The sequence below is a fragment of the Balaenoptera musculus genome, chromosome 2, assembly GCF_009873245.2.
Source record: "Balaenoptera musculus isolate JJ_BM4_2016_0621 chromosome 2, mBalMus1.pri.v3, whole genome shotgun sequence".
NCBI classification, from domain to species: Eukaryota; Metazoa; Chordata; class Mammalia; order Artiodactyla; family Balaenopteridae; genus Balaenoptera; species Balaenoptera musculus.
In genome coordinates this window covers 101,343,082-101,354,423 of record NC_045786.1, presented here as the reverse complement: position 1 = coordinate 101,354,423, position 11,342 = coordinate 101,343,082, and the positions used below count along the sequence as shown (strand labels likewise).

Genomic DNA, 11,342 nt, shown 5'->3' with positions numbered 1-11,342 from the left:
CCTGTCTTCATCCCAGCAAAGGCCTACATCCTATAGTATAACAGTGACTGACATGCTTCTGAGCACAAAAGTTCAGCAAGGAGAGCAGAGCAGAGGGAAGGAGAGCATAAGATGGACCTCACCAACTCTGACTTTATGCCTAGGGCCAAGTCCTTTAAAAGGTTCTCTATTTCTTTTTCAGTCTGTTCCTTCTGCTCCTCTGTAGCTCATATAGACAGACCTACAGACCACGCTGTTCTTTAAGGCAAAGCAAAGTGCTGTAAGACAGGCAGGGAGCAATTTGGTGTGGAATTCCCGGGAACTGTTCAGCATTATGCTTGCCACATAGCGGAGGCCATTTTGAATGAAAAAACAAAGACATCCCAGACTAATGAAATTCAGCCCATCTAAGTTTACTTTAAGGTCAGTCGGAAATTCTAGGCTCTTTTTATGCAAATCCTTTGAAAATTATTTTAACTGATGGCAAAATTGACATTACTGTTTCACAGATTTCCTCTCTCCCTTTCACCCATGGAGGGGTTAGTTAACAGAGCAGCCTCCAGCTTGACATCAGGAGGAAGATTCCAGGAGCACAGATGGTCCACAGCCCAGATAATTAGCTTCTGAAGACAAAACAACATCTAATAAGTCTTCTGTGAATGTAGAGTTTGGTTGGGCACAGCTGGGGCAGAGAACAAGCAGGCCTCCCCAACAACTCTTTTTCTTCTTAAAATGTCGGCAGAGCACTCACCCACTTCCTGTCAACTCCCTACTCATAAGAACTGCAGGGAAGAATTCAAATAAATATTGTAGACACTCCAGCCTAAAGGAGGGGAAGTATAACTCCCTACTCCTTAAGCGTGGAATGCACAAGTGACTTCCTTCCAAAGAGTACAGGATAGAAGGGGGGGGGGGGGGGAGTGTAATTTTACAGTGGAGAAACCTGATAAACACTAGTTCTACCAGGTGATAAAGGTCAACATCAACAGTCATAAATTATACTGATGGTATGTACTCTTGATATGATGTGATGAAAATGGCACTTTACCTCTGTGATCTTCCTCCCCCAAACCCATAATCCCAGTCTAATTATGAGAAAACCATCAGAAAAATTCCAATAGAGAGGTGTCCTTCAGTATACCTGACCAGTACTCCTCAAAATTATCAAGGTCATCAAAAACAAGGAACATCTGACAAACTGTCACAGCCAAGAGGAGCCTAAGCAGACATGACAACTATATGTAATATGGTATCCTCGATGGGATGGTGGAACAGAAAGAAGACATTAGGTAAAAACTAAGAAAATCTGAATAAACTATGTACTTTAGTTAATAATAATAATGTATCAATTCTGGTCCATGAATAGTAATAAATGTACCATACTAATGTTAAGATGTTAATAATAGAGAAAGCTGTAGGGAGGCATGAGAGAACTGGCTGTGTTGTACTATCTGCTGAAGTTTTCTGTAAATCTAAAACTGTTTTAAGAAATAAAGTCTAGGGGCTTCCCTGGTGGTGCAGTGGTTAAGAACCCGCCTGCCCTGGTCCGGGAAGATACCACATGCCGTGGTGCAACTAAGCCCGTGCGCCACAACTGCTGAGCCTGTGCTCTAGAGCCCGCAAGCCACAACTGCTGGAGCCCGCGAGCCACAACTACTGAAGCCCGTGCACCAAGAGCCCGTGCTCCGCAACGAGAAGCCACTGCAATGAGAAGCCCACGCACCGCAACGAAGAGTAGCCCCCGCTCGCCGCAACTACAGAAAGCCTGCGTGCAGCAACGAAGACCCAACGCAGCCAATAAATAAATAAATAAATACATTTATTAAAAAAAAAAGAAAGTCTAGTAATAATAAGAAGAAGATGGGACAAAATCACCTCCAACTCTCTTAGGCTTCATAGGCATTTTCTTCTTTAGCTTTCTAATCTTCATCCTTTTGGGGCACTTACATTGCACCCGGGCTCCTTATAGCTTATCCCATCCACCCGTTCCGTATTTCTCAGAACTCTGATCCCCCACGGGCTACGGTGATCTCATTCAGTCTCATGGCTTCAGTCACTACCTCTCTTCCGGCGATTTCCAAATCTTGTCTGGTTCAGATCACTGTTCATCCAACTCTCTATTACACAGCGCCCCCTAGACGTCCAATTTAGCATTTTCAAACCCAAACCCTGATTCTCCCTAAACCAGCTTCTACAGAGGCCAGAACCCTGGGTTATCACCCGCAGACTTCCCTTTATCACGCTCCCTGTCAGTCGGTCCCTAAATTCTGTCAACGCCTCCTGCCTCGGGCCTTTTGTACTGTGTTCTGTTTCCAACCCTGCTGCCAGGCCCTCAGCACTTCGGGCCTCCCTGCCTTCAGGTATTCCCTTTCTATGTCTTTCATTGCTTTCCTTTCCTTCTTTTCCACCCCTGGAGCAGGCATTCACAAAGGAAAATGTGGAGGTTCTCTCAGGCCTCCGCCAGGCAGTTCATTACTCCTCTCTCCTCACTATATTTCCTCACCATGAGTTCCTTTTCTCTATCATCAGTGTGTGTGTGTGTGTGTTTAGGTGTTTGTTTACTTTTTTTGTGTTTGAGACATAGAATCACAAAGACTTAGTGGCTGAATTGCCACAATCTATTTAAAAATATACTAAGGCCCATACAAAGACCCCAGCCATCAACCCGGTTTTCTCAGGATTCGGATGGACCTAAGTAGTGACACAAGAACCACCTTTGAATTCGGTAAGGGGAAAAGCTGACATAAAATGGCTGCAAAACGCAATAAAATTAAGACCTCAAAATGAGGGCGAGAGATAATGAGAAAATTTTAAAGAAGAAAGAAGGGGAGACTTTCAAAATACTGCTTATGTCCATATTGCGTGGTATGCAATAAAGGAAACACCTGTCCCATCGAGCCAGCCAGGAGTCGAACCTGGAATCTTCTGATCCGTAGTCAGACGCGTTATCCATTGCGCCACTGGCCCTGAGACAATTTTGCAGCTCTCAATGATGATACTTCCAGCTTATACTGCAGGGTTTTATGCTGCAGTGTTTCATGGGACATGTAGTCTCTTAACGGAATTCTACGAGTACACGGAGCATTATGGGAGATTGAAGTTCGTCAAGAACCAGACCCTGAGATTGGTGACTCTTCCGGAGCCACGCCGTACGTCACTGTGCAGCCCGCGGATTGGCGGGAAGAGCCACTCCCCACCCCTCCTCCTCCAGCTCCGGAGCCGTGGAAGACGCTTTGGTTGTTAGGGAGACTCGTCCCGCCTTTTGGGGGCTTTTCTTCGGCTTTGTGATTGGCTGCTAGTGTCAGGGAATCTCGGCGTGGACAGCGCGGGGGAAAAGATGGCGGCGATGGCGGTCGGAGGTGCCAGTGGAAGTCGCGTGTCCAGCGGGAGGGACCTGAATTGCGTCCCCGAAATAGCTGACACACTGGGGGCTGTGGCCAAGCAGGGGTGAGGGCCTGGACCTCTGCGAGCGGAATGCGGGGTCCGAACTCAGGGACAGAGAGGCGCAGACCAGTCATTCCCGAGAGGCAGGGGTGAGGGGGTCGGAGTGGATATGACGAGGGCGGGGGAAACCATTAATCCTTGGAGGGGAGAAGCCTCGGGCCGTGGAGCGTGAGAGAGAGAAAAAAAAACTTGTTGGGGGCGTGGGGTCACTGAACCCCAAAGTCAGGGGAGTTATCAGGTGAACTCACACAGGGGGCGTACAGACCTCCAGGGCCATGGAGAGCGAGATTATCGTCTGAGAGTGTAAGAGTTAGGGGGCTAGGGAGAGAAGAGAAGAGAAGAACCTTGAGGGGGGAAACTTGGGCAGTACTGGTGCAGATCTGGATGTGACAGTCTTGGAAAACCAGTGACAGCAGAATAGAAAGTCCACGTGGTGTGGATTTTCATCGTTTCTCTTTACTCATCTTTTCCATGGCTGTGTTCCGGGGAGAAATTGAGGCACAGTACAGCGGAAGTGATATGCCCCAAGGTGGGCTGAATTCAGCAGTCCAGTCGGATGACTGACGGCAGCTGAAAGGGTTGTGCAGAATCAAGATAGCCTAGTCCAATTGCTTGGATGTCTGGGCACTGCTGTTGTCTTTACATGACGATTCTGGGTCTGTCGCGGTTGTAGGTTTGATTTCCTCTGCATGCCTGTGTTCCACCCGCGTTTCAAGAGGGAGTTCACTCAGGAACCTGCTAAGAATCGGCCGGGCCCCCAGACACGATCAGACCTACTGCTGTCAGGAAGGGGTAGGGACCATCCCACATGCCCCTTAATTATTAGAGGCAATAACAACTTTATTTATGCTTTATCAGTGCCTTCCTTCTCTTCCTTTCTTGACTTGGATATATTGGTTCCCCCCGGGATATAGATAACTCTTGTTCTCTCCTTGCTTACCTGCTAAAAGCCTTAGTTCCCTATTCTGCGTCAGGCTCTCCTGTCCTGTATCTGTGATAGAAAAAGTCTGTCTCATCTCTAACTCTCTAGTCCCTGTTAAGAACTAGAAATTGAATGAGTAAAGTTCTGAACCTCATTCAGTCTTTGTCTTTCTTGGGTGGGGGAGTGCAGACTGGAATACACTAATTGTGGGAAAGCTTTCTCCATGGATTCGCCCAGACTCAAAAGTGGAAAAGATCCGCAGGAACTCCGAGGCGGTAAGACTGACCTCTTCAATTAATCTTTTTAAAGATCAGGTTTGTAAACAAGCTGGATGGGGAGAGTAGTTTTTTCCCCCTCCATAACTTAGTAAATCTAATATAATGCAGTTAAAGCTATTTGAATTGGTAGCTATTAACTTTTTCCTCTTGATCTCCATTCCAGGCTATGTTACAGGAGCTGAATTTTGGGGCATATTTGGGTCTTCCAGCTTTCCTGCTGCCCCTAAATCAGGAAGATAACACAAACTTGGCTAGAGTTTTGACCAACCACATCCACACTGGCCACCACTCCTCCATGGTATGGCTGAGGGCCTCCTTTCCTGCTGCATATTATGGTAGTCAGGCCGTGCTAGGTATCTTCCTGTTCCTAGCCATTCATTAAAAGGTGCATTTGGCAGAATTGAAATGTCAGTACTGCCTACCCACAACTAAAAGTGGTAAGCAGAGAGTTATAAAATATATAGAATATTCAATTACTTCCAGCAACTTGTAGTGAAATAGAAGACAAGGCAGATACTTAAGGATATGCACAAGATACGTGTACACATACATATAATCACAAATTGGGAAAAGCATATAAAGAGAGAATTTGAAATCTGGATCAAGATCTTTTTAGTTGAAGGAAGCTTTCTGGACCTAATGAGTTCAAAACAGTTCTAGGGTACAGAACCTATTTATTGTTCATGTGCAGTTCTGGATGCGGGTGCCATTGGTGGCACCGGAGGACCTGAGAGATGATATAATTGAGAATGCGCCAACTTCACACACAGAGGAGTACAGTGGAGAGGAGAAGACATGGATGTGGTATGTCTCCTTTTGCTGCTGTACCAGGGCAAAGCCTAGGGTGGAGGGAAGTACAGAGTGGAACCTGTAGGAAGGCCTCCTTGAGGTATGGTGATTGGTGGGCCATATGTATTTGACTGTATTTTTCTGTATTTGACTCTGGACAGGTGGCACAACTTCCGGACCTTGTGTGATTATAGCAAGAGGATTGCGGTGGGTAAGTCCACATATATCCTGGGATAGGTTATCATTCTCTGACCTCCTGTGACCAAAAATCAGGGGTCTCATGTACACTTGGCTGCTGGGAAGTTTTGCTACTTTCTCTGTGCCTCAGGTCTGCCTTGCTCTTAAGGAGTAGACAGATCTTGCACAAAAGAGCAAGGAAAGGCTTCTGGCCTATCAGTGACTGACAGGTCTTTCTTTTCCCTTGTGTAGCTCTCGAAATTGGTGCTGACCTCCCATCTAATCATGTCATTGATCGTTGGCTTGGGGAGCCCATCAAAGCAGCCATTCTCCCCACCAGCATTTTCCTGACCAATAAGAAGGGATTTCCTGTTCTTTCTAAGATGCACCAGAGGCTGATCTTCCGACTCCTCAAGGTGTGTAGTAGAAGGGTTCTAAAGGTGCTGCAGCTAATCCTCTTGCCTTATTCACATATGTATGATGGGGTGTTCTTTGTTGTGTTTTTTTTTTCCCCTCTGTGGGGCTCTTTTCCCCTCTAGTTTCTGGAGAGCAATTTCGGCAAAGTTGGGGGTCTTGAGAGCAAAAAGGCAAATAGCAGTAGAGGCCCCAGTAACATTTCAAAAGGAACCAGATCTCATGAGAACTTTGCAGAAAGTTTCACTCAAGAAGTTATAGCAACAGGGCTTCCCTGGTGGTGCAGTGGTTAAGAATCCGCCTGCCAATGCAGGGGACATGGGTTCGATCCCTGGTCTGGGAAGATCCCACATGCTGCAGAGCAACTAAGCCCGTGCACAACAACTACCGAGCCTGCGATCTAGAGCCCGAGAGCCACAACTACTGAAGCCTGCACCCCTAGAGCCTGTGCTCCGCAACGAGAGAAGCCACTGCAAGGAGAAGCCTGCGCACTGCAACGAGGAGCAGCCCCTGCTCCCTGCAGCTAGAGAAAGCCCGTGCGCAGCAACGAAGACCCAAGGCAGACAGAAATAAATAAATTTAAAAAAAAAAAAGTTATAGCAACAATCCATGGGCCTCTTGAGCCAGGATGATGTTTACGTGGCATAGGAGGGCTCTTGACGCTTTTGTTGGTATTTGGTGATCTGGGCCTTATTTTATGCTAGAGTTATTTGGCCATAAACCATAATAATATCCTCTTGGTATAAGGACTGTGTCTGATGGTCTGACTTATTCTCACAGTTGGAGGTGCAATTCATCATCACAGGCACCAACCACCACTCAGAGAAAGAGTTCTGCTCCTACCTCCAGTACTTGGAATACTTGAGCCAGAATCGACCTCCACCCAATGCCTACGAACTCTTTGCCAAGGGCTATGAAGACTACCTGCAGTCCCCACTCCAGGTGGGTCTGGAGTACACTGAGAGGAGGGAGGTTGGGGGAGGAAATGTCTCTTGAGAACAGGTGCCCTAAAATCCTACCAAAGCTCAGGAGGCAGTGGGAAGGTTTTGGTATTCTGGTGCATTGTCCTTGCCAGAAACTGGCTAACTTACTTTGCCTTTTTCCTCTCATTCATCAGCCACTGATGGATAATCTGGAATCTCAGACATACGAAGTGTTTGAAAAGGACCCTATCAAATACTCTCAATACCAGCAGGTACAGTGTGGGTCCCAGATGGGGTCAAGCACAGGGGCCGGGATGACCTGGGTGAGGATGGCATTATAGCCATGAGGTCTTCCCTCGTTCCCCCAGGCCATCTATAAATGTCTGTTAGACCGAGTGCCAGAGGAAGAGAAGGACACCAATGTCCAGTGAGTGCTCTCCCCATGATTCCAGAGATTTTCATGCCTGCTTCTTTACATGCAGAGTCAGCTTGACTCCTCCCTCTCTTTCTTAGAGTGCTGATGGTGCTGGGAGCAGGCCGGGGGCCCCTGGTGAACGCTTCCCTGCGGGCAGCCAAGCAGGCTGACCGGCGGATAAAGCTGTACGCTGTGGAGAAGAACCCAAATGCTGTGGTGACGTGAGTAGCCACCTTTTTTGCTGGGAAGTTTGTCCCCAGTGTCAGTGTTTCTTATCTTATCCTCACTTGTATCATCTCTGTTTTAGGCTGGAGAACTGGCAGTTTGAAGAATGGGGAAGCCAGGTGACAGTAGTCTCATCGGACATGCGGGAATGGGTGGCTCCAGAGAAAGCGGATATCATTGTCAGTGAGCTTCTGGGGTCCTTCGCTGATAATGAGCTGTCACCGGAGTGCCTGGATGGAGCCCAGCACTTCCTAAAAGGTGCCTCCAGGTTGGGGTGTACTGAGTAAGGGGATTGGATTATCAACTGGGAAGGCTGGACGGGACTGGGGAGGGATGGGTGTGGCAGCAGCCTAGAGGAGGTTACAGAGTTTAGGGAAGGCAGGGCAGACTTGGGTCAGTGCCCTTAGCAAATGAAGCAATTTCTTTGAACCTCGGTATTCGTATCTGTAAAATGAGGAGAGTGGACCAGAGTAGAGACTCTTAGTCTGAGATCTGTGGACTTCCTGAGATGACATAAGTACTTTGGGCTTAGCTTTCATCAGGATCTTACAGGAAAGAAAGTTAAGAACCACTAGATTAAAATACCTTGGGTTCCTTCCAGTTTCACTCTTGTGTGACTCTAAATTAACCTAGAAGTAGAATCCCCCAGGGCAGGAGTTAGGAGCAGGTTGGCCTGGGAATGTGACAGCATGGAGCTGCCTGGGTCTATTTTGATATGGGAGGTCTGGGCTTTCAGTACAGATGCACCATTTCCATCCCTTGGGAAGTAATGTGACTCTCCCGCTCTGCAGATGATGGCGTGAGCATCCCTGGGGAGTACACCTCCTTTCTAGCTCCCATCTCCTCCTCCAAGCTGTACAATGAGGTCCGAGCCTGTCGGGAAAAGGACCGCGACCCTGAGGTAAAGAGCTATTCTCTTCTGGAGGACTTTTCTCTTTAGTCCTTTTCTTTTTCTCTGTCAGCATAAGTGTTTTCTTCCACTGGAGAAGATGAAGAGGTGAAGGAGTTGGGGATGTGGGAAAGCGATTGAAGTGAAACTATGTTTTTATCTTTTTCTTTTTCTTTTTTTTTTTTTTTTTAATATTTATTTATTTGGCTGCGTCGGGTCTCAGTTGCGGCACATGGTATCTTCGTTGCCGCGTGCTGGGATCTTCAGTTGCAGCATGTGGGATCTAGTTCCCTGACCAGGGATGGAACCCGGGCCCCCTGCATTGGGAGCGCAGTCTTAGGCACTGGACCATCAGGGAAGTCCCTGTGTTTTTATCTTTATCTGTGTCCCTAAAGCTTGAGCTGCATTCCCTGGGGAATTAGGTCGCTCTCGCCTGTCTTCTCCAGATCTTTTTCTCTCTCGGGACAGGCCCAGTTTGAAATGCCTTATGTGGTACGGCTGCACAATTTCCACCAGCTGTCTGCGCCCCAGCCCTGTTTTACCTTCAGCCATCCCAACAGAGGTGGGTTCCTGCATGGCTGTGCTCTGACTGGTTGGGAGAGAGCTCACCCTCCTGGTTTCCTCCCTTGCTGTCCTGAGTCTGCTCTATCTGCTCTCTATCAAGGCTCCCTCTCCTGGTTCCTGCTCATGCCTTACCAAGTTGTCTAGGGTTTCTGGCCGCTCATCACCCACACCGCTCTCCCCTGACAGATCCTATGATTGACAACAACCGCTACTGCACCTTGGAGTTTCCCGTGGAGGTGAACACAGTGCTGCATGGCTTTGCAGGCTACTTTGAGACTGTGCTTTATCAGGACATCACTCTGAGTGAGTGTTTGGGGCAGTAGATGGGGAGTATAAGACCATGCTACCTGGGCAGCGTACATAGATGTTTCGGGCAGCCTATGTACATGTTTCATTTAGAGTCACAGGGAACCCAGGAATCAGTGAATGGGGATCTTTGATTACTTGCTTCTGTGTTCACAGAAGAGATTCTCCTCAATCTAGGCAAAAAGCAGAGTCATGGAGACCTCAATTTTTTTTTAATTTTTAATTTTTAAAATTTTTATTGGAGTATAGTTGTTTTCCAATGTTGTGTTAGTTTCAGGTGTACAGCAAAGTGAATCAGTTATACTCAGTTTTTTAAATTACTTTGTCCACTTAGGTATCCGTCCAGAGACTCACTCTCCTGGGATGTTTTCATGGTTTCCCATCCTCTTCCCCATTAAGGTAGGAATCACCTTTAAGGCTCCTTGGGTTAAAGAGTAACTTTTGTCATTGGTGTTCTGCCCCTTCCCTTCTCCCAGGATGATGCTTGTCTGTGACCCATGTTCTACTGCTCTCACGTGCTCTTGGATCCTGTTGTAGATGTTGGGATATGTGCAGGGGCCTTCCACCTGGCTTCCCACATCTACTCTGGCTATTCTTCTGTCCATTCTCTACCTGGAGCAAGAGTCATCTTTTAAAAACCTGAATCTGATCCTATCTCTCTCCTGCTTTTAAAACCCTTCAGTGTCTCTCCACTGCCCTACGATAAGGTCTTAAATCTTTGTTAGACTTGGTGTGATCTAGTTTTCGCCTGCCTTTTCAGCCACTGTCCTTGGATTACGTTGCTTCAGTCCTATGGACCTTCTTTTGGTTCCTCTAATGCCCCATGTTCTTTCCTGCCTCGGGGTTTCACACCTTTGTCCTCTGCCTGTAAAGTTCTTGGCTCATTTCTTGACTCAGCTGACTTATCTTCCAAATCTCATTAAACATTCTTATTGTCAGATAATTTTCCCTGACCTTGTAGACTAGGTTAGTGTTAACCTTTCATAGGTGTTTTCATAGCACCCTATCCCTGTTCACAGTGTTCATCCCACTTTTGATTATTTGTTCAGTGTCTGATTGTTCATTTCTGATTATTTGTTCTGATAGACTTCAAATAAACCTCATGAGGGTTGGAACATCATTTGATCATTTTATCTCCACACCTAGCTTAGTACATTGCCACATAAAATTCATTAGCTCCACCCTGAACCTCCATGTCTTTCTTCTTACAGCAGCCCATTACCGTGCGTGAAGGCCAGACCATCTGTGTGCGTTTCTGGCGATGCAGCAATTCCAAGAAGGTGTGGTATGAGTGGGCTGTGACAGCACCAGTCTGTTCTGCTATTCACAACCCCACAGGCCGCTCTTACACCATTGGCCTCTAGCCCTGCCTGCAGGTGTCTAGAGCCTTGGAAGCAGCTTCAGGTTCTGCTCCTGTAGCACAGAAGGTGCAGTACACCATGGGCTCTGATTTGCCTTGCCCATCAGAGAGGAGCATTTCAGTCCACTTTCCTGCCTTACGTCAAGATGGGCAAAGGATGAGAATTGCAGGGCTCACGCCACCAATCTGTGAAGACTTCAGGCCAGGGCATGAGGAATTCATGTTGGATCTGCGGCTACTCCAACAGGCACTCAGCCTCAAGTGCTCCCTGGGATAGCCCTGAGAACATGTGCATTGAACAACTTTTCAGCCCTTTTCTCTGCCCATCTCTGTTCCTATTTTGATGATTTTGTGTAAGGAGGAAATACAAATAAAGTGAGGTTATGGCCCTTCCTGCTCCAACTCTGCTGCCCCCTGCCTCTGTTTCTCCACCCATTACTTACACATATTCAGATCTATGCTCTTATCCAAGACTTGAAGGGGCCTAGCTTTATTTCCTATTTAAGAAGCTTAGTGGTGACTCTTGGACTCCCAATTATAGGCCTTTCTGACCAGCTACAGAGAGGTCTTGTCCGTTAGGACCTGTGATTAGGCTCTTGTCTGGGGGAGGAGGCATAGTGTTTGTTGCCATGGAGAAAGATAGGGTAGTGAGTGAAG

General features: G+C 47.3%; 1 protein-coding gene and 1 non-coding gene across 3 annotated transcripts; one reads left to right on the top strand and one right to left on the bottom strand.

Moving 5' to 3' along the window:
- Window positions 1-2,873: 2,873 nt before the first annotated feature.
- TRNAR-ACG lies at window positions 2,874-2,946 on the bottom strand. The gene has a single exon. It is a non-coding gene; the product is annotated as a tRNA-Arg (tRNA).
- A 193-nt stretch (window positions 2,947-3,139) lies between these two features.
- PRMT5 (protein arginine methyltransferase 5) lies at window positions 3,140-11,087 on the top strand. 2 transcript variants are annotated; one of them, XM_036844607.1, is made up of 17 exons: window positions 3,140-3,426; window positions 4,097-4,215; window positions 4,535-4,620; window positions 4,787-4,921; window positions 5,315-5,427; window positions 5,574-5,623; window positions 5,842-6,005; window positions 6,784-6,945; window positions 7,121-7,198; window positions 7,295-7,353; window positions 7,440-7,562; window positions 7,649-7,824; window positions 8,358-8,467; window positions 8,924-9,017; window positions 9,206-9,322; window positions 9,660-9,724; window positions 10,537-11,087. In XM_036844607.1, the coding sequence occupies exons 1-17, from the start codon at window positions 3,317-3,319 to the stop codon at window positions 10,687-10,689; spliced, it is 1,914 nt and encodes a 637-aa protein (XP_036700502.1). In that variant the 5' UTR covers window positions 3,140-3,316; the 3' UTR covers window positions 10,690-11,087. The 2 variants fall into 2 exon arrangements, with proteins under 2 accessions (XP_036700502.1, XP_036700503.1); XM_036844608.1 differs by having other exon boundaries at window positions 3,398-3,512.
- Window positions 11,088-11,342: the final 255 nt, after the last annotated feature.

What these genes read in the sequence shown, in the direction of transcription:
- PRMT5 (XM_036844607.1), top strand. Translation starts at nt 3,317, where the DNA reads ATGGCGGCGATGGCGGTCGGAGGTGCCAGTGGAAGTCGCGTGTCCAGC. An exon ending in TCCGCAGGAACTCCGAGGCG is followed by an intron (nt 4,621 to 4,786) that starts GTAAGACTGACC and finishes TCTCCATTCCAG; the next exon opens with GCTATGTTACAGGAGCTGAA. An exon ending in AGCCCAGCACTTCCTAAAAG is followed by an intron (nt 7,825 to 8,357) that starts GTGCCTCCAGGT and finishes CCCGCTCTGCAG; the next exon opens with ATGATGGCGTGAGCATCCCT.